General features: G+C 45.7%; 1 protein-coding gene across 5 annotated transcripts in view; it reads right to left on the minus strand.

Annotated features, from left to right (window-relative positions):
* KMT2E (lysine methyltransferase 2E (inactive)) overlaps positions 1-26,897 on the minus strand; it is a 197,802-nt gene that overhangs the window by 68,227 nt on the left and 102,678 nt on the right. For all 5 annotated transcript variants that reach the window (XM_069765101.1, XM_069765100.1, XM_069765097.1 and 2 more), the window contains 3 exons: positions 19,038-19,076; positions 18,278-18,508; positions 15,694-15,824 (listed from right to left, as the gene is read on the minus strand). In XM_069765101.1, the coding sequence (XP_069621202.1) occupies positions 15,694-15,824; positions 18,278-18,508; positions 19,038-19,076 (401 nt within the window). The remainder of the gene's footprint in view (positions 1-15,693; positions 15,825-18,277; positions 18,509-19,037; positions 19,077-26,897) is intronic.

The following is a 26,897-nucleotide window of genomic DNA, read 5'->3' on the forward strand; positions in this document are numbered from 1 at the left end:
CACACACCTTGCCGCCAGACAGCAAACTTTTGGCTCAACCCCGTGGACTCTACACTTTCCTCAGACACTAGGTAGCTTAGTTTAATGCAAAAAGCAGTAGGAGAGAGGGGGGAAAAAAACCCAAAACTGCAGATCAATCCACTTGAAAAAAACAAAAAAAACAAAAAACACTTGTATTGAGGCGCACACCAGGGATATGGAAAAGAAAATCATAACGCCGGTGGGCTTCCATAGCCAATAGGAAAATTCTAAATGCCCTGATTAACCCCTTCATGACCCAGCCTATTTTGACCTTAATGACCTGGCCATTTTTTGCAATTCTGACCAGTGTCCCTTTATGAGGTAATAACTCAGGAACGCTTCAACGGATCCTAGCGATTCTGAGACTGTTTTTCCGTGACATATTGGGCTTCATGCTCTGGATGAAGCTGCTCCTCCTATACATAAAACAACTCGGCACAGACGGCAACAACCGTGGCACACGCTGCAAACACGTTTCCTGCAGCGGTGCTCCAGGTGCGCAGAACGTCTGTGGAGAAAATCTAATCTACCCGAAGATTTCATCCATTATAAGTTCATGCTAAAGACATACAATTCTGCCCTTCACCTCTCCAAACAAACCTACTTCAACACCCTCATCACCTCCCTGTCCAATAACCCTAAACGTCTCTTTGACACGTTCCAGTCCCTACTCAACCCAAGAGAGCAGGCCCCAAACACGGATCTCCGTGCTGACGATCTGGCCAATTACTTCAAAGAAAAAATTGACCACATTCGACAGGAAATCATCTCCCAATCTCTTCATACCATGCACTGTCCTCCCTCCCCCACTGCATCTAGTTCACTCTCTGACTTTGAAGCAGTTACAGAAGAAGAAGTAAGCAGGCTCCTTGCATCTTCTCGCCCGACCACTTGCACCAGTGACCCCATTCCGTCACATCTCCTCCAGTCCCTTTCCCCGGCTATCACCTCTCACCTAACAAAAATATTCAACCTTTCCCTCACTTCCGGTATTTTTCCCTCCTCATTTAAGCATGCCATCATACATCCATTACTTAAAAAACCATCCCTCGATCAAAACTGTGCCGCTAATTATAGACCTGTCTCTAATCTTCCCTTCATCTCTAAACTCCTCGAACGCCTGGTCCACTCCCGTCTTACCCGCTATCTCTCAGATAACTCTCTTCTCGACCCTCTTCAATCTGGCTTCCGCTCTTTACACTCTACTGAAACTGCCCTCATTAAAGTCTCTAATGACCTACTAACAGCTAAATCTAATGGTCACTACTCCATGCTAATTCTCTTGGATCTCTCTGCAGCATTCGACACTGTGGATCATCAGCTCCTCCTCACTATGCTCCGCTCCATCGGCCTCAAGGACACCGTTCTCTCCTGGTTCTCCTCCTATCTCTCTGACCGATCCTTCACTGTATGTTTTGCTGGTTCCTCCTCCTCTCACCTTCCCCTTACTGTTGGGGTTCCTCAAGGATCAGTCCTAGGCCCCCTACTCTTCTCGTTGTATACTGCCCCTATTGGACAAACAATCAGTAGATTTGGTTTCCAGTACCATCTCTATGCTGACGACACCCAATTATACACTTCTGCTCCCGATATCACACCGACCTTTTTAGAAAACACCAGTGATTGTCTTACCGCTGTCTCTAACATCATGTCCTCCCTCTATCTGAAACTAAACCTGTCAAAAACTGAACTCCTCGTGTTCTCTCCCTCTACTAACCTACCTTTGCCTGACATTGCCATCTCCGTGTGCGGTTCCACCATTACTCCAAAGCAACATGCCCGCTGCCTTGGGGTCATCCTTGATTCTGACCTTTCATTCACCCCCTACATCCGATCACTGGCTCGCTCTTCTTACCTGCATCTCAAAAACATTTCTAGAATTCGCCCTTTTCTTAATTTCGACTCTGCAAAAACTCTGACTGTTTCACTTATTCATTCTCGTCTGGACTATTGTAACTCTCTACTAATCGGTCTCCCTCTTGCAAAACTCTCCCCGCTCCAATCTGTCCTGAATGCTGCAGCCAGGATCATATTCCTCACCAACCGTTACACCGATGCCTCTACCCTGTGCCAGTCATTACACTGGCTACCCATCCACTCCAGAATCCAGTACAAAACTACTACCCTCATCCACAAAGCACTCCATGGCTCAGCACCACCCTACATCTCCTCCCTGGTATCAGTCTACCACCCTACCCGTGCCCTCCGCTCCGCTAATGACCTCAGGTTAGCATCCTCAATAATCAGAACCTCCCACTCCCGTCTCCAAGACTTTACACGTGCTGCGCCGATTCTTTGGAATGCACTACCTAGGTTAATACGATTAATCCCCAATCCCCACAGTTTTAAGCGTGCCCTAAAAACTCATTTGTTCAGACTGGCCTACCGCCTCAATGCATTAACCTAACGATCCCTGTGTGGCCTATTTATAATAAAAAAAAAAAAAAAAAAAAAAAAAAAGGTTCCTCGCATCATGTTCTCATACACTTTATGCAGTATTAGCCCTCTGTGTCTGTACTGCTACATACTTAGGCAGGTAACTGGTTCATGCAGCTTTACATGAACACCTGAGCCTTACACTATAGCTGGTCCGAATAACTAAAGCAATTGTTACCATCCACCTCTCGTGTCTCCCCTTTTCCCCATAGTTTGTAAGCTTGCGAGCAGGGCCCTCACTCCTCCTGGTATCTGTTTTGAACTGTATTTCTGTTATGCTGTAATGTCTATTGTCTGTACAAGTCCCCTCTATAATTTGTAAAGCGCTGCGGAATATGTTGGCGCTATATAAATAAAATTATTATTATTATTATTATTATTATTATTCATGTTAGTGGTAAATTTAGGTCGATAATTTTTGCGTTTATTTGTTAAAAAATTGGAAATTCTGCAAAAATGTTTAACATTTTGCAATTTTCAAATTTTTATTCTGTTAAACCAGAGAGTTATGAGACACAAAATAGTTAATAAATAACATTTCCCACATGTCTACTTTACATCAGCACAATTTTGGAAACAAATTTTTTTTTGTTAGGAAGTTAAGGGTTAAAAGTTGACCAGCGATTTCTCATTTTTACAACAAAATTTACAAAACTTTTTTTTTTTTTGAGGTCCGCCTCACATTTGAAGTCAGTTTGATGGGTCTATATGGCTGAAAATACCCCAAAATGACACCATTCTAAAAATTGCACCCCTTAAGGTGCTCAAAACCACATTCAAAAAGTTTATTAACCCTTCAGGTGTTTCACAGCATCAGAAGCAACATAGAAGAAAAAAATGAACATTTAACTTTTTAGTCACAAAAATGATCTTTTAGCAACAATTTTTTTTAATTTTCCCCAAGGGTAAAAGGAGAAAGTGGACCCCAAAAGTTGTTGTCCAATTTGTCCCGAGTACGCTGAAACCCCATATGTGGGGGTAAACCACTGTTTGGGTGCATGGGAGAGCTCGGAAGGGAAGGCGCGCCATTTGACTTTTTGAATGGAAAATTAGCTCCAATCATTGGTGGACACCATGTCGCGTATGGAGAGCCCCTGTGTGCCTAAACATTGGAGCTCCCCCACAAGTGACCCCTTTTTGGAAACTAGACCTCCAAAGGAACTTATCTAGATGTATAGTGAGCAATTTTTACACCCAAGTGATTCACAGAAGTTTATAACGCAGAGCCGTGAAAATAAAAAAAAATTCCCTCAAAAATGATTTTATTTTTTTTTAGCCCGCAATTTGTTATTTTCACAAGGGTAACAGGAGAAATTGGACCCCAAAGTTGTTGTTCAGTTTGTCCTGAGTACGCTGGTACCCCATATGTGGGGGAGGAACCACTGTTTGGGTGCACTTCGGGGCTCGGAAAGGAAGTAGTGACCTTTTGGAATGCAGACTTTGATGGAATGGTCTGCGGGCATCATGTTACGTTTGCAGAGCCCTTGATGTACCTAAACAGTAGAAACCCCCCACAAATAAAACCATTTTGGAAACTAGACACCCCCCAAGGAACTTATCTAGATGTGTGGTGAGCACTTTGTACCCCCAAGTGCTTCACAGAAGTTTGTAACGTAGAGCCATGAAAATACATATTTTTCCCCCCAAATGTGATTTTTTTTTAGGCCCCAATTTTTTATTTTCACAAGTAAAAGGAGAAATTGGACCCCAAAAGTTGTTTTCCAGTTTGTCCCGAGTACGCCGAGACCCCCAATTCTAACTCCAACCCTAATCCTACCCCTAAACCCAACCTTACCCCTAATTCCTAACCCTACCCTTAATCTCAACACTAATCCTAACTCTACCCCCAACCCTACCCCTAATCCCAACCTTAACTTTAGCCCCAACCCTAACCCTAGCTTTAGCCCAACTCTAACCCTTATGGGAAAACTGGGGCATGGGGGCGATCAGCGGGGCAAATCAGCATCGCAGGGAGAGATCAGGGAGGCAGGGTCTGAGGCTATGCAGGAGATGGAGCCAGCACCAGCAGGTGGGGGTGATCGCCGAGGCAGGGGGAGGGAGCGGAGGTCGGGGGAGCGTGGAATTGGATGGCAGGGGGAGCGGAGGGCAGAAGAGGGGAGTACCTGGCGGAGGCAATCAAGGTATGTGGTTGGGCAAGCAGCAAGCACCTCGTTTTTCAGCTTCCACAGACGCCATGAAGCTGGACAGCTTCCGCCCCCCCCACATCTGAATGGAGAGCTAGTGTCACATGGACGCTAGCTCCAATCAGATCTGGGGGTTGGTGACAAAGTGGTCACCCGAGCGATCGTAGCCAAGGAGGGGCAAAGCCAGCCTCCCCCAACCCCCCCGGGTTAAAGTACAATTTCCCTGGGATTCAAGGAGGACTTCCCCCGATTCAGTGAAGACTTCAATGTCCACCACCTGAGGGTCTATGACACGCTGAGAGAGATGGAATCGATGGTCGAGAGAGGACGGATTCCTGTCCCAAGCCGCCAGAAGCGCATGTTGCAAGGGGCGGAGGTGTAGCTGAACGAATGGAACCGCCTCTATAGCCGTTACCATCTTACCAAGAACTCTCATGCTGAAACGTAGAGAGCGCAGAAAAGAGCGGAAGAGCATCTGAGTGCCCCGCTGTAGGGCTAAGAGCTTTTCCGGTGGGAGGATCACCAACCCCCAGGAAGAGTCCAGGATCATTCCCAGAAAGGAAATTCGCCGAGTTGCTACTGGCGAGGACTTTTTGAAGTTTATCTTCCAGCCCAGGCGAGAAAGCGTATTTATTGTGATGCTCACACACTCCTTGCAGGCGTGAAAAGAAGGTCCCTTTATCAGGGTATCGTCTAGATACGGTAGCACTACCACCCCCTGAGCGTGGAGGATGGCCATGGCAGCCGCCATGACCTTGGTGAAGACTCTGGTTGCGGTGGCGAGGCCAAAGGGCAAGGCAGCGAATTGAAAATGTTTGTCTTAAACTGCGAATCTTAGAAATCTTTGATGAGGGGGGAAAAAAATCAGGATGTGAAGGTAAGCGTCCAGGATGTCTATGGACGCTAAGAGCTCTCCTTTTTCCATTGAGGCGATGACAGAACGGAGTGATTGCATTCTGAAACGTTGCACTCTGACGAAGTTGTTTTAGGTCCAGTATGGGCGGCATTGTTCCGTCTTTTTTGGGGACTACAAAAAGGTTCAAGTAAAAACCCTTGAACCTTTCATTTTGCGGAACTAGGATAATGACCCAGTCTCTTTTGAGGGCATTTAAGGCTCGGAAGAATGCTTCTGCCTTTGCCTTGGGAGGAGAAGACAGGAAAAAGCGCATTGGTGGGAGAGACAAAAACTCAATTTTGTATCCGGAGGACACTAGATCGCTGACCCACTCGTCGTGAACAACAGAGAGCCAGGCTTGACGGAACAAAAGCAGACGACCGCCTACTTTGTTGGTTTCCACCGGATACCGCACTATAGAGGATCTGCGTGATCTGGGTCTGTGAACGGCGGCGCCATCGGACAAGGAGAGAAGAGTTTTAGAAGCCAAACGATACGGTAGGATCCACTGAGGGGAGGGGGGAATGTAACCAATTCTTTCTTAAGTCAGGAGCAAAGGGATATTTAGACTCCATGGGCTTCTGCCCTGTGAAGAGTTTTTCCGGTCGGTCCCTATGTCTCTCGACAATGTCCCTAAACTCGGGGTGGTTGCCAAACACCCTGTGAGGGCGTTTAGTCCTCTTAAAGGACACGGCGTGGTCTGGAATAGATATGAGTTCCTTGTCCACCCTCGGAGCCTGGTTGACTGACTCAATGAGGGAATCAAGTGTCTACTGATCATTTTGAGAGTCCTGATCAAAGGACGCATCAGATTCGTATTCTGAATCATGTTCGCTACCAACCCCTGGAAAAGGGGAACGAGAAGGCGAACTCTCGGAGGCAGAAGCACGAGGAGGTTCGCAGGATGTGTCTTTTTCCTAGAAGCGTGAGCACTTTTTGATAAAGTACGACCCCTGCTAGATAAAGAGATTTGTCCGTCGGGTTTTCCAAAACTAACAGACTGATGCCCTGACTAGAGGAAGGGTCCCGGAGAGAGTCTATCGATTTGGCCAAAGAATCCATGGACCGTGAGAGAGAAGTGGCCCACTCAGGGGGACTAGGCTGGCTGGGGTCGGTATCAATGACAGGTGGCTCATGGGTAGTTACCGGGTCACAGGCCATGCAGACCGCAGTATTGTGGCCCCGGGGCAAAGAAACCTTGCAAGTGGTACATGAAGCAAAAAACAGTGTGTGTCTTGTTAGTCTTTTTGGAAGTCTTAAGGTACCGTCACATTTAGCGACGCTGCAGCGATCTAGACAACGATCCCGATCGCTGCAGCGTCGCTGTGTGGTCGCTGGAGAGCTGTCACACAGACAGCTCTCCAGCGACCAACGATGCGAAGTCCCCTAGTAACCAGGGTAAACATCGGGTTACTAAGCGCAGAGCAGTGCTTAGCAACCCGATGTTTACCCTGGTCACCAGCGTAAACGTAAAAAAAAAAAAAACACTACATACTTACATTCGGGTGTCTGTCCCCCGTCGCTGTGCTTCTCTGCACTGACTGTGAGCGCCAGCCGGAAAGCACAGCGGTGACGTCACCGCTGTGCTCTGCTTTCCGGCCGGCGCTTACACAGTGCAGAGAAGCACAGCGCCGGGGGACAGACACCGGAATGTAAGTATGTAGTGTTTGGGTTTTTTTTATGTTTACACTGGTAACCAGGGTAAACATCGGGTTACTAAGCGCAGCCCGGCGCTTAGTGACCCGATGTTTACCCTGGTTACCAGTGAAGACATCGCTGAATCGGCGTCACACACGCCGATTCAGCGATGTCTGCGGGAGTCCAGCGACGAAATAAAGTTCTGGACTTTCTGCTCCAACCAACGATGGCACAGCAGGATCCTGATCGCTGCTGCCTGTCAAACTCAACGATATCGCTAGCCAGGACGCTGCAACGTCACGGATCGCTAGTGATATCGTTCAGTGTGAAGGTACCTTAAGATTGAGACATAGTGTACCCTGTTTCTTTGCATCCAGAGATAGAGGGAGGATGTACGTGCAGTGGAAGGGGTAAGCTAAAATTCTGCAGCTTACACAGGTCCTGAGTCTTGAGTCCCCAGGGGAGGTGTCGCTGTCTGTGTCCCCTCAGCACTTCTGTCAGCGCTGCTCCTGTTGTCCCTGTGTCCAGGCCCAGAGAAGAACGCCACTGCTGATCCTGCTGCAGTGCTGGGGGTGTAGGAATATGGCCGCCGAGATAAGGAAAGAGCTTCTCGCTTGAGACGAGAAGCGCCAGAACACAAAAGGCGGCGCCACCCCCAGAAGGTGGGGCCGTAAAATGCGGCCTATCCCGGCGAGAAGCCGGGGACTACATTTCTGGAGCCAGGGAAAGTGCGGGCCGCGGTCGCCCGCCGCAGCGCCCGTCAGATCTGCAACCTGTGCCGGCCAGAAACCGGCTATGTCCAGGCCCAGATGCGAGATGCGACCTTACACCGCCGCACTCGCCAAGCCTGTCAGGAGCTGGGGAATGGGTTGGGGCCAGGGAAGAAGGAGTTGGAGCAGTGTAGAGAGAGGGCTGCCAGACACAGACACCTCCCCCTCCCAGGGACCAAGACCCCTCTGAACCTTCACAACCAGTTGCAGTCCTACTCACGTGTAGAAGAGCCGGAGCTGCAGGCTGGTATTCACTCTCAATCCACCAACACCATAAACAAGGGGGGTAGAGAGAGTCTTTCTGCCGCCTTCCATCATCCGCTAAGTCAGTGGTGATGAGGTGAGGGCTGCACAGACGCCATAGTGGGGGCCTCCGTATTGGGCAGAATGTCCGGCTCCAGGAGAGGATACATGGAGGCAACATTCTATGTGGTCGCCTGCTGCTGGTGTGGGAAGATCGGGACTCGAACGAACCGTCGCCCCTGAAGTGAGCTCAGGCATGGCTTCCCACGTCGCAGGAGAGGGTACGGGGAGGAACTCTCCGCATTCTCGCCTGTTGATGATTCGGGGGAGATCGGAACCTTGAAAGGATCTGTCGCCCCCTTCACTCCGTTAATTAAAGAATATAAACTTACAGAAAAGTAAAAATAAAATAAAACCGTTGGGTTCTGAAAATCAGACATTAACCCCTTCATGACCCAGCCTATTTTGACCTTAAAGACCTTGCCGTTTTTTTGCAATTCTGACCAGTGTCCATTTATGAGGTAATAACTCAGGAACGCTTCAATGGATCCTAGCGGTTCTGAGATTGTTTTTTCGTGACATATTGGGCTTCATGTTAGTGGTAAATTTAGGTCAATAAATTCTGTGTTTATTTGTGATAAAAACGGAAATTTGGCGAAAATTTTGAAAATTTCGCAATTTTCACATTTAGAATTTTTATTCTGTTAAACCAGAGAGTTATGTGACACAAAATAGTTAATAAATAATATTTCCCACATGTCTACTTTACATCAGCACAATTTTGGAAACCAATTTTTTTTTGCTAGGAAGTTATAAGGGTAAAAATTTGACCAGCGATTTCTCATTTTTACAACACCATTTTTTTTAGGGACCACCTCACATTTGAAGTCAGTTTGAGGGGTCTATATGGCTGAAAATACCCAAAAGTGACACCATTCTAAAAACTGCACCCCTCAAGGTGCACAAAACCACATTCAAGAAGTTTATTAACCCTTCAGGTGCTTCACAGCAGCAGAAGCAAAATGGAAGGAAAAAATGAACATTTAACTTTTTAGTCACAAAAATGATTTTTCAGCAACATTTTTTTTATTTTCCCAATGGTAAAAGAAGAAACTGAACCACGAAAGTTGTTGTCCAATTTGTCCTGAGTACGCTGATACCTCATATGTGGGGGTAAACCACTGTTTGGGCGCACGGCAGGGCTTGGAAGGGAAGGAGCGCCATTTGACTTTTTGAATGAAAAATTGGCTGCACTCTTTAGCGGACACCATGTCACGTTTGGAGAGCCCCCGTGTGCCTAAAAATTGGAGCTCCCCCACAAGTGACCCCATTTTGGAAACTAGACGCCCCAAGGAACTTATCTACATGCATAGTGAGCCCTTTAAACCCCCAGGTGCTTCACAAATTGATCCGTAAAAATGAAAAAGTACTTTTTTTTCACAAAAAAATTCTTTTACCCTGAATTTTTTCATTTTCACATGGACAACAGGATAAAATGGATCCTAAAATTTGTTGGGCAATTTCTCCTGAGTACATTGATACCTCACATGTGGAGGTAAACCACTGTTTGGGCACATGGTAAGGCTCGGAAGGGAAGGAGCGCCATTTGACTTTTTGAATGAAAAATTGGCTGCACTCTTTAGCGGACACCATGTCACGTTTGGAGAGCCCCCGTGTGCCTAAAAATTGGAGCTCCCCCACAAGTGACCCCATTTTGGAAACTAGACGCCCCAAGGAACTTATCTACATGCATAGTGAGCCCTTTAAACCCCCAAGTGCTTCACAGAAGTTTATAATGCAGAGCCATGAAATAAAAAAATAATTTTTCTTTTCTCAAAAATGATTTTTTAGCCTGGAATTTCCTATTTTGCCAATGGTAATAGGAGAAATTGGACCACAAATGTTGTTGTCCAGTTTGTCCGGAGTACGCAGATACCCCATATGTGGGGGTAAACCACTGTTTGGGCGCACGGCAGGGCTTAGAAGGGAAGGCACGCCATTTGGCTTTTTAAATGGAAAATTAGCTCCAATTATTAGCGGACACCATGTCGCGTTTGGAGAGCCCCTGTGTGCCTAAACATTGGAGATCCCCCACAAATGACCCCATTTTGGAAACTAGACCCCCAAAGGAACTAATCTAGATGTGTGGTGAGCACTTTGAACCCTCAAGTGCTTCACAGAAGTTTATAACGCAGAGCCATGAAAATTTAAAAAAAAAATTCTTTTCTCAAAAATGATTTTTTAGCCCGCTATTTTTTATTTTCCCAAGGGTAACAGGAGAAATTTGACCCCAAAAGTTGTTGTCCAGTTTCTCCTGAGTACGCTGATACCCCATATGTGGGGGTAAACCACTGTTTAGGCACATGCTGGGGCTCGGAAGTGAAGTAGTGACGTTTTGAAATGCAGACTTTGATGGAATGCTCTGCGGGCGTCACGTTGCGTTTGCAGAGCCCCTGATGTGGCTAAACAGTAGAAACCCCCCACAAGTGACCCCATTTTGGAAACTAGACCCCGCAAGGAACTTATCTAGATGTGAGGTGAGCACTTTGAACCCCCAAGTGCTTCACAGAAGTTCATAACACAGAGCAGTGAAAATAATAAATACGTTTTCTTTCCTCAAAAATAATTATTTAGCCCAGAATTTTTTATTTTCCCAAGGGTTACAGGAGAAATTGGACCACAAAAGTTGTTGTCCAGTTTGTCCTGAGTACGCCGATACCCCATGTGTGGGGGTAAACCACTGTTTGGGCACACGTCGGGGCTCCGAAGGCAAGTAGTGACTTTTGAAATGCACTTTGATGGAATGGTCTGCGGACGTCACGTTGCGTTTGCAGAGCCCCTGGTGTGCCTAAACAGTAGAAACCCCCCACAAGTGACCCCATTTTAGAAACTAGACCCCGCAAGGAACTTATCTAGATATGTGGTGAGCACTTTGAACTCCCAAGTGTTTCACAGACGTTTACAACGCAGAGCCGTGAAAATAAAAAATCATTTTTCTTTCCTCAAAAATGATGTTTTAGCAAGCATTTTTTTATTTTCACAAGGGTAACAGGAGAAATTGGACCCCAGTAATTGTTGCGCAGTTTGTCCTGAGTATGCTGGTACCCCATATGTGGGGGTAAACCACTGTTTGGGCGCACGTCGGGGCTCGGAATTGAGGGAGCACCATTTGACTTTATGAATACAAGATTGGCTGGAATCAATGGTGGCGCCATGTTGCGTTTGGAGACCCATGATGTGCCTAAACAGTGGAAACCCCTCAATTCTAACTCCAACACTAACCCCAACACACCCATAACCCTAATCCCAACTGTAGCCATAACCCTAATCACACCCCTAACCACAACCCTAATTCCAACCCAAACCCTAAGGCTATGTGCCCACGTTGCGGATTCGTGTGAGATTTTTCAGCATCATTTTTGAAAAATCCGCGGGTAAAGGGCACTGCGTTTTACCTGCGGATTTACCGTGGATTTCCAGTGTTTTTTGTGCGGATTTCACCTGTGGATTCCTATTGAGGAACAGGTGTAAAACGCTGCGGAATCCACACAAAGAATTGACATGCTGCGGAAAATACAACGCAGCGTTTCCGCGTGGTATTTTCCGCACCATGGGCACAGCGGATTTGGTTTTCCATATGTTTACATGGAACTGCAAACCTGATGGAACACTGCTGCGAATCCGCAGCGGCCAATCCGCTGCAGATCCGCAGCAAAATCCGCACCGTGTGCACATAGCCTAATTCTAAAGGTATGTGCACACGCTGCGGAAAACGCTGCAGATCCGCAGCAGTTTCCCATGAGTTTACAGTTCAATGTAAACCTATGGGAAACAAAAATCGCTGTACACATGCTGCGGAAAAACTGCACGGAAACGCAGCGGTTTACATTCCACAGCATGTCGCTTCTTTCTGCGGATTCCGCAGCGGTTTTACAACTGCTCCAATAGAAAATCGCAGTTGTAAAACCGCAGTGAAATGCGCAGAAAATCCGCGGTAAATCCACGATAAATCCACAGCGGTTTAGCACTGCGGATTTATCAAATCCGCAGAGGAACAGAATACGTGTGCACATACCGAAACCCTAACCCTAGCTCTAACCCTACCCCTAAACCTATCCCTAACCCCATTCTAACCTTAGTGTTTTTTATTGTCCCCACCTATGGGGGTGACAAGGGGGGGGGGGGGGGGGGGGTCATTTACTATTTTTTTTTATTTTGATCACTGAGATATAACCTATCTCAGTGATCAAAACTCACTTTGGAACGAATCTGCCGGCCGGCAGATTCGGCGGGCGCACTGCACATGCGCCCACCATTTTGGAAGATGGCGGCGCCCAGGAAAGAAGACGGACGGATCCCGGGAGGTAAGTATAAGGGGGGGGGGGGGGGAGATCAGGGCACGGGGGGAGCGTCGGAGCACGGGGGGGGGGTGGATCGGAACACGGGGGGTAGATTGGAGCACGGGGTGGGGGATCGGAGCACGGGGGGGAATCAGAGCACGGGGGGATCGCTGTGCGGGGGGGTGATCGGAGTGCGGGGGGGTTTGATTGGAGCACGGGCGTGTGATTGGAGCACGGGGGAGAGGACAGGAGGACGGGGGAGCGGAGCACAGGACGGAGGGGAGCGGCCCACAGATCGGGGGGCGGGGGCGATCGGTGGGGTGGGGGCACATCAGTGTTTCCAGCCATGGCCGATGATATTGCAGCATCGGCCATGGCTGGATTGTAATATTTCACCAGTTTTTTAGGTGAAATATTACAAATCGCTCTGATTGGCAGTTTCACTTTCAACAGCCAATCAGAGCGATCGTAGCCACGGGGGGGTGAAGCCACCCCCCCCCCCCCCCTGGGCTAACCTACCACTCCCCCTGTCCCTGCAGGCCGGGTGAAATTGGAGTTAACCCTTTCACCCGGCCTGCAGGGACGCGATCTTTCTGTGACACAGCATATGCGTCACAGGTCGGATTGGCACCGACTTTCATGACGCATACGCTGTGTCACAGGTCGGGAAGGGGTTAAGCAAGAACTGGTTCGCTTAGAGCTTGCAGGAGGGTGTATACTGCAGGGGAGGAGTTAATCTTTCTATATTCACTTAGTGTCCTCCTTGTGGCAGCAGCATAAACACCCATGGTCCTGTGTCCCCCAATGATGTGTAAGAGAAAGAGAGAACTCTGCCTAAAGAGAGATAGGCGTGTTCTCCTTGAAGGTTCATGGAACTGGCAGATATGGTGCAATTAAGGCAGGACAAGCAAGTAAAATTGATTGAAATTTCTGAAGCATGATCATTTGCCTGGATCTAGAGGTTCTTGGATGAATCTAGAGGTTATTGGAAGAATCAATATGGGGCCAAGTTGTTCGACTTCAGGATGTGGACTTCGGAAACGCTTGCGCCAGTGAGAAATTAGCAACTACAATTAGCAGCTTCAAATATGACTCTAGGACAATCAGTGATCAAGATTTCTGGAGTATAAGAGAGATGCCCTAATGTGGCCACCAGGTACACAAATTGGCCAATTTATGCGCTAAACGCTCTCATTTTTTCAGATTTCTAGTGCAGTAATGCAGTTCAATTTTCATGTTTGCATGTTTTAGCGCCGCAGTCTGCTGCCTTATTCATTTGACTTTATACGAGTTGGTGACTCTAGGTTCAGCACCTGTTCACATTTATTCTATGTCTGGATGTGACGGTCAATTTTTTTAAATTCAAGATCTCTGAAGTGACCTGGCAACCTGAGCGAAAAGCATCTTTGTAAACAACGGTGTGACTACCAGAACAGATATACATTATGAAAACTTGGGACATGCAGAAATCTACAGGGTGGGCCATTTATATGGATACACCTGGGTGGGCCATGTACATGGATACACCTAAATAGCATGGGAATGGTTGGTGATATCAACTTCCTGTTTGTGGTACATTACTATATGCGAGGGGGGAAACTTTTCAAGATGGGTGGTGACCAGGGCGGCCATTTTGAATTCGGCCATTTTGGATGCAACTTTATAAGTGGCCCACCCAGGTGTAATCACATAAATGGTCCACCCTGTATATAAACCATCCACAATTAAAAAATGGATCTGCTTAAGTCCTTGATGGAGACTATTACTACGACTTCCCCAATCCAGGCATCGTCCCCATGAATGAGAAGAGGAGTCAACTCTTCCATCTGTCCTTGTGCTGATGAGGTCTTTGAAGTGGAAGTTCTAAAGGTCTTGCCACAGACAAGCCATGCAGGACCCCAATGTTTGGACAAAAGACATATTTAAGGTCATCCTCAAGAGGAGAGCAAGGAAAATCTCGGGAGTGCATGGATAGCTGTAAACACCTGTGGCACTAGGGAAACCAGGCACTCTTTCCACAGTGGGATTCTAGATGAATCAATTCCAAATGACCCAAGCAGAGGTGAGCTAACAGAGGATAAAAAAAGGCATATTTGAACACAAGGTGCAAGATTTTGAGACAAACTGAGCAGTGTGAAGGGAAGTCTTGCAATTAAATATGGAAACTAGCAGTCACTGAGGAAAGGACCAGGTGGTCCTATTGTGAAGCTGCTATAGTCAAGCCATGGTGCAGCTGGTTAGGGTTAGACTGGACAGAAGAAAAAAACAAAACAAAAACTTCTGGACTATGCTGTGACAAAAACGGGTGCAAGCAAAATTTGCTGTTATAAAGATTGAATTGAAGAAGGCATCAATCCATTATCCAAAGGTCTTTGGGGGACACCACAAGAAAACCGATGGTGAATAATAGATTACCAAGCAACCAGGTTCCTTCAAAAAAGGGAAGAGGACCTCAAAACCTTTTGTAGGAGGCCAAGTGCTAGTCAAGATGCGCTCAATTCTGGGAAAGCAGGTTTTCTACATGCATGCAATTTTGAAGGCCATCTGTGTCAATATTATCCAGTTCGCACTTAGTGATGCCATTTCCAATACAGGCATGGTGGAGGCTGTAGTGGAGTACCCGAGGAATCAATTTCCCCAAAGAAAAAGTACCTCCTACCATTTGGAGGAAGGCATGTGCCCAAGGCAGCTCCGATTCTTTGAAGAGGTCATTAGAGTTCCTCTGATTAGGGAAATAGGTCTGTTGCTTTTGTTGTCGATGGACGGAAACAACCTCCTCAGGTGGCGGTGTACTCGTGGTACTGTGGTCTCCAATGCTATCAATATACAATATAATTCGTTCTATAGCTCCTTCACTGTGAATTGTGAGGGGGTTTCAGAAGTCAGAGCTCCTCCAATCAAATAGTGACGGCATATTAAAATGATTATAGCCCTTCAAAAAAAAAAAAAAGTGAGACAAACCTCTTGGTTTGATTAAATCCATGGAGCTTGATCTTGGAAAGTTTGATACCAAGAATTCACTAATGTACTAAAACTGTAAGTGATCATGTTAAGATTTTATCACAATTTACGGGGAAAAAAATGTTTTAAATTAGTAGTTTCCTTAACACTTGTATCACTGAAAAAGAAGTCAATTTATTTTAAAAGGAATGGATGTCCTATCTAACGTTTATTTTCTTTCCTTTAAACAAGACAAGCAAACCTACCTTTTAAAGAAGTAGCCATTAGCTTCAAACTGCTCCCGAAGCATGAACTTTCCTCTATATTCGATTAAAAATGTTTCAGGTTGCAGGTCTTTTGCAGCTTTTAATATTTTTTTGTTCTTCTGCATATAACTCTGTTAGAAACACATCAGTTAAAACACAGCATGATTTTGTTATACTTAAAAGAAAAGTTAATCTTCTAGTCCTTACACAAGGCATATTCTCCATTCTATATCCAATATGTAAAAATATAATTGGTGAGGCCTAGCCATTTCAAAATATCCAACAGCAAAGAAAGATGTCCCCAAGTATCCCTACCTTCATAGCCTTCCTTCCCCTACTGAAATCACATCTTTTATATACAAATGCTTTTCCAGGCAAAGTTCAAATTTAAAGGGGTTGACTGGTCTTAAGCAACAAGTCATGTGAGGATTCTCAGATGTCAGGAACTGGATGTCATGTGACCACAAAAATATGATTTGCATACTTACGGCAACATTGCAACTAGACCGAATCCTACCTCAATTAATAAATTTGCATTGAGTGATGCTGCACCCATCTAGTCAGCATATGACTATATGTGTGCAAGTCCCACACATGTGGTCACATGGCTGCCACTCCCAGCACAGAGTGCACAACCTGATGATTCACAAGTCTGCAGTCAGGGTGACATTAAGGCCCGACAACCCCTTTAATTTTTTTTTTTACAAAGGTAGCGTTTGCAATGTCTATAATGTAGGTGGATTAGCTTTGTAAATAAGTAGCCATGTTTATCAGTTTAGAAGCACATTATTGTGTGATGCAATGATGAGATAAAGCCATGGTCTGCATAAGGCATGGATGTTTCTGTGTGAACCACACATGCTCAGTTATAATGATGAGACGGTGGAGTATACTGACTGCCAGTAGTGTGTTCTGTGTATCTATGTACAATAAAGAGACAAATGGGTGTCTCACAAATGACATCATGGATAAATACACATACCGTAGATACTCATGTATAAGCCAACCCGAGTATAGGCCGAGGCACCTAATTTTGACTAGAAAAACTGGGAAAACGTATTGACTTGAGTATAAGCTGGGTATGCATTGTCCCCTAATCCCTATTCTGCTATGCATTGTCCCCTAATCCCTATTCTGGTATGCATAGTTCTTCATCCCCCTCCTTGTCTGCATGGCTCCTTATCCCCATCCTTGTCTGCATGGCTCCTTATCCCCATCCTTGTCTGCATGGCTCCTTATTCGAATCCTTGTATGCATGACTCCTTATTCCCATCCTTGTATGCATGACTCCTTATTCCCATCCTTGTATGCATGACTCCTTATTCCCATCCTTGTCTGCATGGCTCCTTATCCCCATCCTTGTCTGCATGGCTCCTTATCCCCATCCTTGTCTGCATGGCTCCTTATTCCCATTCTTGTCTCCATGGCTCCTCATCCCCATCCTTGTCTGCCTAGCTCCTTAGGCTATATTCACACTTTGCGGATTTTGCTGCGGATCCGCAGCGGATTTGACCGCTGCGGATCTGCAGCAGTTTCCCATGAGTTTACAGTCCAATGTAAACCTATGGGAAACAAAAAACGCAGTGCACATGCTGCGAAAAAAACCGCGCGGAAAAGCTGCGGATTACATTCCGCAGCATGTCACTTCCTTTCTGCGGATTTTCACCTGCTCCAATAGGAAACTGCAGATGAAAATCCGCAGAAGAAAACGCAGTAAAAACCGCGATAAATCCGCGACGGGTTTTCACTGCGGATTTTGGAATTCCACTGCGGAAAAATCCGCAGTGGAATCTGCAAAGTGTGCACATAGCCTTATTCCCATTCTTGTATGCATGGCTCCTCATCCCCATCCTTGTATGTATGAGAAAAGCAAAAAAAACAAAAATTCTACTTCCCTTCCATGCGCACCCTCGCTGCATCTTGTTCAGGTGCCAGCAGCTCCTGCGGCCGAGCTATCACGGGTGTCCGCTCATTAAGGTAATGAATATTCATATCTCCACGCCCATAGGAGTGGAGAGAGGCGAATATTCATTACCTTAATGAGCAGACACCCGTGAAAGCCCGGCAGCTGCTTTGAAGCCAGCGACCGCTGCTGACACTGTGCACGCGCTGTAAGAGAAATGAATGTTCATTGCAAGTGCAGTGAATATTCAATTCTCTTTAGCAGCGAGAACAGGCTTTAGCAGCAGCAGCAGCTGGCTCCTGCCTCCCGTGACCCGCTGGTCCCCCTCCCCCGCTGTCTTCTGGGACTATGACTCATGTGTAAGCAGAGGGGAAGAGGGGGGGGGGTTATTTTCAGCACAAAAAAAATATATCCAAAAAACACAACTTATACACGAGTATATACGGTATATATGTATGTGTGTAGTTTGTGTACAAAGGTGATTAATTTTACTTCTTTAGCACCAAAAGAAGAGGAGATAAAGGAAATACTGGTTACACATTGTCAGTTGTTAATAAAAGCCATGCTGATATTATAAGCGACAAGAGACACACTACCACACAAACTTATAGTGTGCCGACACCCTTGGAAAAAAAACCATTAAGAAACTCAAGCTCGTGAAGAGAAGAAAACGTATATTACCTCTACTGGTGGTTTAAACAAGAGATTGTTAGGGCTCAAGCTGCACTTTCCAGATTGCTCCTTTCTGTCGCTGTCACAACCTAGTCTTTGTGCTATTCTTTGGGCCTCCCTTTGAACACCTTCACTGTATTGGTTGTGGTTTGCTTCTTCATAGTGCTCCATCCAAGCTTTGATTTTACTCTCCCACCCATATATGAGATTGTCAGATGGATCAATTTCTGGAGCAGAACCCTAAATGTGATGGGAAAAAATAAAAATACATACAAAGATTTGTTTGATCTTAGCAAAAATGGCTATCAGTCTAGCTTTCAGACTGAACTGCCATTGAGGTTTTACCACATTTACTTAAAATGGCCTAGTTCGCAACAGCAGAAAAAGCCCAGGCTGTACGACTTCTTTAAAAGGGAATAAAAATAAAAAAAAAAACTAATCTTTTTCTATCGAAAACAACCCATGTGAAACAGTTATTTTTCTTCTCTTTCAAGTCAGGTTGAGGGCTTATATAAAGCATTATAGAATGCTGTATAGCAACCCTGAAAGGTGGTGGCCTTATCTCATATTGGCCAAACCTGGTAACAGGTTCACTTTAACATTCAGGATGAAACAGAAAAAAAAAAAAGTAAAAAAAAACCCAAACATTCCAGATCATTAGAATTCATCGGGTTTAGTTTCAAAATGGCTTCTGGAACACCAGAAGCTATAATTCGTATGAACTGAGTGATTACACTTTTGCTACAAATTGTAATGGAATTTATTTTACCTTTACACGAGAAGATTTTCTAGATCCTTCTCTAAAGGGCTGTGGAGATGAAGAAAAAAAAAAAAGATTGCATTACAAAAACAGTATTGAGTTAAAAGGGATTGTTTGGAATCTAAAATGTATTTTAAATCATCTCTCCTTACACTATGGTAATTTGCTTTATTACACAAGACCCTACACTTTTACCCATCTAGTTAATCCCTAAAAGTGTTGCTTTTTCAGCTGTACTAACAATGGCGTTTCCTTTGAGAGGAGTCTCAAAGCATGACATCACAGGAGGCTGGGGCTGCATCCATCGCACCTCCTGGAACAAAATGTCACAGGGGGCTATGCTGCAGTTATTCACTAGTTTCTTGCATCACTGCTTCCTCTGAAGAAGTCCTAGATCCTGGGTGATCTGCACTTGCATCTTCCAGTGTCTCACTGGCACTCTGCCTTTATATCTGCCGTAGCTTCTGATTGTGATATACATCGGTAAGGGGTGGAAATGAAGGCAGTGAGTGGAAACAGCGCCACCCCACAGCTTCTAGCACCACCCTCAAACAAATAGTCTCCAGGGGAGTGGTGTTAACCACTGCTTCAATTACTGCCCCCCCACCCCCAGATTATTCGAGGACAGTGCTAGAAGCTGTGAAGAACACAAGCGCCGACCCTAACGACGATTGGTTTGAGGACTGTAAGAAGCTGAGGGGCAGTGCTGGTGTCATACACTGCTTCTATCTTCGCCCTGTGCCCACTTGTTTCAGTTAGAAGCTATGTCGGCAAAGATAAAAGGAGAATGTGGGACCTGCACTTTCATTTCCCACAGAGTCCATCACCCAGGACATGTTCAGAGAGGGCAGCAATGCAAGAAACTAGTACATGCAGCACAGTCCTTGATGAAGTCCTATTTCAGTAAGGCAATGGGTGCTGCAGGGAGTGAGTGAGTGCAGCAACATCTTCCTATGCTGTCACATTTGAGACTTCTCTCAAAGAAAATGTCACTGGAAATACAGTAAAACACATTTAGGGATTAGCTAGATAGAGAAAAGTGTAGGGTACTGAGTAATGAAGCAAATTACAAAAGGGGTTAGGGTGTGAGGATAGATATTTGGAAAATACATTTTAAGTGCTGGACTACCCCTTCAAGCAAAATTACTTATGCATCTCATTTTTATTGCATGTAGTTACATTCATATCACATTTCATGACAAAAACATTATGAAGACTGTGCCCTGTAGCTTCAAATCAGATAAGCTAAACACTAGATTCATTTAGGTGCAGTTAAAAAGGGTTTGTTAACTTTTTGTTTATCTCAAATATTGCATATAGGCTATAATGGAAGTTTTCAGACCTTCACAAGTAATATTTTTTATATATTCAGTATACATACAGTATACACTACCGATGAAAAGTTTAGGGTCACTTAGAAATTTCCTTATTTTTGAAAGGAAAGCACAGTTTTTTCCAATGAAGCTAACATTAAATGATTCAGAAATACACTCTATACATTGTTAATGTGGTAAATGACTATTCTAGCTGCAAACGTCTGGCTTCTAATGCAATATCTTCATAGGTGTATAGAGGCCCATTTCCAACAACCATCACTCCAGTATTGTTATGGTACATTGTATTTGCTAACTATGTAAGAAGGCTAATGGATGGTTAGAATACCCTTGAAAACAGTTGTGCAAGTATGTTAGCACAGCTGAAAACAGTTTGGCTGACTAGAGAGCCTATAAACCTGACCTTCCTTTGAGCTAGTTGAGAATCTGGGGCATTACATTTTTTGGTTCTATTAAACTCTCAAAATGGCCAGAAAAAAAAGAACTTTCATGTGAAACTCGACAGTCTATTCTTGTTCTTAGAAAATAGAATTATTCTTACCGTTAATTCGGTTTCTAGGAACCTTCCACGACGGCATATGGAGGTTGTCTCTTTGCCCTAATGGGGAACAGGAAACACAGAGAGGTTTAAAAGGACCTCCCACCTCCCACCTGCCAGTGACTTACAACTGAACCCATAGCACCGGTTTACCTTCCGAATCCCAGAACTAATCCAGGAATATATATCGGGTGGGAAATTAGTGCCGTCGTGGAAGGTTCCTAGAAACCGAATTAACGGTAAGAATAATTCTATTTTCTCTAGTCACCTTCCACGACGGCATATGGAGGAATACCAACTAATTTGGCACTAGGGAGGGACAACGGCCTGCAGAACTTTACGGCCGAAGACTAAGTCCTTATTGGACAATACATCTAATCTGTAATGTTTAGAGAAAGTATGAAGTGAAGACCACGTTGCTGCCCTGCAGATCTGCTCTGGGGATGCACCTGCTCTTTCTGCCCAGGAGACTGACGTAGATCTTGTTGAATGGGCCTTGATCCCTACTGGAGGTATTTTGTTTTGAGCAAGGTAGGCTTCCGTTATAGCCTTTTTGATCCATGTAGCAATGGTACTTTTAGCTACTTTTTTACCCTTATTTTGCCCAGAGGGATGGACAAAGAGGTTATGATCGATTCTGAAAGCACAGGTCTGATCTAAGTATTGCAGCACAATACGTCGGACGTCCAGAGTGTTGAATCTTCTTTCTTCCGAATTTGCAGGACTATGGCAAAAGGTTGGTAGAACAATCTCTTGGGAACGATGAAAATCAGAGACTACCTTTGGAAGAAAAGAAGGATCTAGACGAAGTACTATTGAGTCATCTCTCACTAGAAGATACGGCTCTCTTATAGATAAGGCTTGTAGTTCACCCACTCTTCTAGCCGAAGTTATGGCTACCAAAAACACAGTTTTGTATGCAAGATTTTGAAGAGAGCAGGAGGAAAAAGGTTCAAAAGGCGGGCCTGTAAGACCTTGAAGCACCACATTCAGATCCCATGGGGGAACTATTATCTGTTTTCTAGGATTCATCCTAGTTGCTGATGTTAAAAATCTTTTGATCCAGCGATGGCCTGCTAGATTTTGATCAAAAAAGGAGCTAAGTGCCGAGACCTGGACTCTGAGAGTACTGGGCCTAAGACCCATTCCTAAGCCTTTTTGCAAAAAATCTAAGATGTTAGGTATATTAGGCTTGAGAGGGTCTGGAAGGTTAGGTAGACAAAAAGACGAAAACTTTTTCCAGATTTTGTTGTAGATGGCGTTGGTTACTGGCTTTCTCGATTTTTGGAGAGTAGCTATGACAGAGTCCGATAGTCCTTTTGCTTTCAAGACCTGGGCTTCAGTAACCACGCCGCTAAATTCCATTTCTGAGGGTCTGCATGGAGAATAGGACCCTGAGAGAGGAGATCGTTTTTTAGAGGTAACATTACTGGTCCATCCACTTGTAGTTGGATGATCAAGTTGAACCAACTTCTTTTGGGCCAAAAAGGGGCTATCAGGATAGTCGGAGTTCCTTCTATTCGTATCTTCCTTAGAACCTTTGTCAGGATTGGGATTGGTGGAAATGCGTAGACAAGCTGGAAGTGCTAATCTTGGACTAGGGCATCCACTCCTCTGGGATTGCCTCTTGGGTTCAAGGAAAAAAAGGTTTTGACTTTTGCGTTCTGGTGAGAGGCAAAGAGGTCGACTTCTGGAAGACCCCACTTTTGTACTAGCATATTGAACGTTTGAAGGTCCAGGCTCCACTCGCCAGGATGAATGTCCTGGCGACTCAGGTAGTCTGCTTGAATATTTGCAGTCCCTTTTAGATGAATTGCTGTCAGTGACAGTAAGTGTTTCTCGGCCCAATAAAAAATTCGAGCGGAGATCTTTTTCAAACTGAGGAATTTTGTGCCGCCCTGACGCCTGATATGCGCCACCGTGGTCATGTTGTCTGAATAAATCTGGACATGTTGACCGGAAATCTGACGGCTTGCTGCTAGCAGGGCCTCTTCCACAGCTTTGAGTTCTCTGAAATTTGACGATTTCTCGCTGATCGACTGGTTCCAAAGACCTTGGTAAGGAACATGATTTACTATGGCTCCCCAGCCTCTCCTGCTGGCATCTGTCTTGATCGTAGTTATCGGGAGCTGAATCCAGCTCACCCCCTTCAGGAGGTTTCTGGAATTCATCCACCATGTTAAGGATGCTTTCACTCGACCTGGTGTGTGAATCCTTCTTGTTAGAGTGCCAGGTTGACCATCCCACCTGTCTAGAATGTGGGTTTGGAGAATTCTGGAGTGAGCTTGAGCCCAAGCCACTGATTGTATACAGGCTGTCATGGAGCCTAAGAGAGACATTCCTTCTCGAAGAGTAGGACATCTCATCTCCTTGAATTTTCTGACTTTTGCTACTAATGGTAGCCTGTGATCGTCTGGGAGAAAGGACATCTGTTTTGTTGAGTCCAGAACCACCCCCAAGAACTTTCTGGTTCTTGAGGGTTGAAGCTGAGACTTCTTCATGTTTGGAATCCAACCCAGAGACTTCAATATCTCCAAAGTGGTTGACACATGGGATATCAGGGTCATCTCGGTGGGGGCAACTACCAGTAGATCGTCCAAGTAGGGCACTATACAGACACCTTGACTCCGGATAAATGACACTGCCTCTGCCATGATCTTGGAGAATACCCTTGGTGCTGAGGAAATGCCGAAGGGAAGGACTCCATACTGATAGTGCTCCACTCGATGACTCCCCTGTATCGCAAACCTGAGGTATTTTCTGTGTCTCGGGTGGATAGGAATGTGAAAATATGCATCCCTTAGGTCGATGGTTGCCATAAAGGACTGATGTCCTATCAGAGGAATTGCAGATCTTACAGACTCCATCTTGAACTTGCGATATTTCACATGTCGGTTTAGACCTTTTAGGTTTATAATAATTCTTACGTCCCCTGAGGGTTTGGGTACTAAGAATAGACGGGAATAATGTCCTTTTCCTTGTTCCAGATGTGGAACTGGTGAGATCACATTTGATTTTATAAGATCTCTGAGACCCAATGTCAACAAATTGTGATCTCTTGAAGACGTAAGGGTAGTAACTTTCAGACCCTGAGGGGTGGGAAGAAATTAACTCTATTAATAGGCCCTCCTTGATGACATTGAGGACCCAGTGGGAACTGGTGATATTCTCCCACTGACCCACATATTTTGAGAGTCTCCCCCCTACCGGGTCGGAGTCATTGCTTGTCCTGTTGGGACTGTTGCTGCTGCTGCTGGGGGACAAAAATATTTTTCCCTCTACCTTTGGCGTAACTCCACCTGCCGGTTTTGCCTTTCCCTCTTTGAGGGGGCTGAGACTGTGGGGCACGAAAAAACCGTTTTCTCGGTTGTTTTTGCTCCGGGAGTGCCTTTTTCTTGTCAGTAGCCTTGTCAAGAATATCGTCTAAGGCTGGACCGAAAACATAATCTCCCTTAAAAGGTATAGCACACAACTTGGCTTTTGAAGTGATATCACCGCTCCATATTTTAAGCCAGAGGGCTCTTCTAGCAGAGTTGGAGAGTACGAGAGATCTGGCGGCCACTCTAACAGATTCCAGAGAAGCGTCAGCCAGAAACCCAGAGGCTCTATGCAGGATGGGAAGTGAATCTAATAATTCACCTCTCGGGGTACCCTGAGATATATGAGACTCTAATTTCTCCAACCAGCAGGAGAGGGCCCTGGCAACAGAAGTGGAAGCGACATTGGCCTTAAGGATAGACGTTGAAGTTTCCCAAGACTTTTTTAGGAGGCTTTCAATCTTTCTGTCCATAGGATCCTTTAATTGTGAGGAATCCTCAAAAGGGAGTGCTGTTCTTTTGGCGACTCTAGCCACCTGCACATCCACCTTTGGAATGTCCAATTTGATTACTTCACCCTCTAGAGGAAATCTATGCTTCATTTCTGCAGGGGTAGTGAGGCGTTTCTCAGGCTGTTCCCATTCCTGATTAACCATACTAACAATGTTAGCGTGCACCGGGAACCCCACTCTTTTCTCCGATCTGAGTCCGCCAAACATCTGATCCTGTACGGACTGTGGCTCATATTCCTCTTCTAGGCCCATAGTATTACGGACAGCAGATACTAAATCCTCAATGTAATCTGAGGAAAAGAGGTATTTCCTGACCTCAACTTTAGGTGATACAGGATCTTCCCAGCCCACAGATGAAGTATGGGAGAGGTCTGAATCAGAGTCTGATTCGACCGCCTGAATTTTTCTCTTTTTAGCTGGGGAATGCGGCGGCGGAGGTGGAGGAGTAGTAAAAGCTGCTAACGAAGATTGCACCTCCTGTTTTACTAAGGAGCGAATTTCATCCAGCAGAGATGGTTGCTCAGCTTTTACAATCTTGTCAGTACATGGCTGGCAGAGTCTTTTGTCCCAGTTAAGAGGGAATTTAGTAGAACAGACTGGGCACTTCTTTTTAATAGCGGCTTTAGGGGCAGACTTCTCTCCCTGAAATGACAAGGGAGAGGGGAGTGAGGACATTAAAACCCCCTATAGGTACTACCTCCCGGATCCTATCCCTGCAAAACACTTACTGTAGCAGGGGTAGCGCTGGGCTCCGCAGATGCAGGGCACAAGGAACCATCCATACTGGGAAAATTAGTCTTACCTCAGTGGTGGTTCAGCAGGGTTTAAGAACGCTGTCCGCACCTGCCTCCAGCAATCAGCAGTTCCCCCTCCCCCTCCGGGATCCATGTGAGGGGACGCCATCAGTCCGACACGCCGGCCGGCGAACCCGGAAGAAGCGGCTTCCAGGAGAACGAAGGACCGGAAGTGACGCGCGGGACCGCCGACGTCACATCCGGAACGCCGAGCCGGCAATGGAGGGGGAGAACGCTGAGCAGCTCATGGAGGAGCCCGGCGAGGGATCCCAGGCCTGCTTTGCCCTCGTGGGGGCGCGGGAAGGCCGGGAGGGGGTCCCTGAGGCACCTGCATAGCAGGACGACGGGAGCAGCAGGGGAGGAGGCGGAACGCGACCACCAGCTGCCCGGCTACAACAGGCAGAGCCTGCACAAAGGTACCGCAGTCGCCGGCCACAACAGCACCTGGAGACCTCTCCCTGTCCCATGGGGAACAGGAAAGACACTGGCAGGTGGGAGGTGGGAGGTCCTTTTAAACCTCTCTGTGTTTCCTGTTCCCCATTAGGGCAAAGAGACAACCTCCATATGCCGTCGTGGAAGGTGACTAGAGAAATGAAGGCTATTCCATGCGATAAATTGCCAAGAAACTGAAGATTCCCTACAATGTTGTGTACTACTCCCTTCAGAGGAGAGCACAAACAGAAAGAGAAGTGGGAGGCCCCGCTGCACAACTGAGCAACAAGACAAGTACATTAGAGTCTGTAGTTTGAGAAATCAACGCCTCACAGGTCCTCAACTGGCAGAAATGTCTGCAATGCTGTAATTGCTGCAAAGGGAGAATTCTTTGACGAAAGCAAAGTTTGATGGAGAAAATTATTTCAAAAAAATCTCTTTTTTCGAACCTTGTCAATGTCTGGACTAGATTTTCAATTTATTTGGCAACTCATTTGATTAATAAAAGTATGAGTTTTCATGGAAAACACAAAATTGTCTGGGTGACCCTAAACTTTTGAACGGTAGTGTACATGCCCTATATCAGATGTATGGAAGGTCTCAGGACCTAGAACCATTCCAAACAGAATAGGCATGGTCTTTGCTATACATCTGGTACCGACACAAGAGCAGCAACTACATCTAGATGCTCTTTAACCTCTTAATGACCACCAATAAGTTTTTACTGCCCTGAGATATAAGAGAATAGCATTCCCATACAGGTGACAATCCAGCAGCTGTCGTCTGTACACTACAGCTGACAGCATGCTGCATTAGCCAACATCAGTGTTTGCACGTCCATATCGGTTTAACCCCTAAGATGCTGCTGTCAATAGTGACTACATCATATAAATGATTAACAGAGTTTGGAGGTTTCCTCTTTATCCCCATCGGCATCCTGAG

The sequence above is a fragment of the Ranitomeya imitator genome, chromosome 4 (assembly GCF_032444005.1).
Source record: "Ranitomeya imitator isolate aRanImi1 chromosome 4, aRanImi1.pri, whole genome shotgun sequence".
NCBI lineage: Eukaryota > Metazoa > Chordata > Amphibia > Anura > Dendrobatidae > Ranitomeya > Ranitomeya imitator.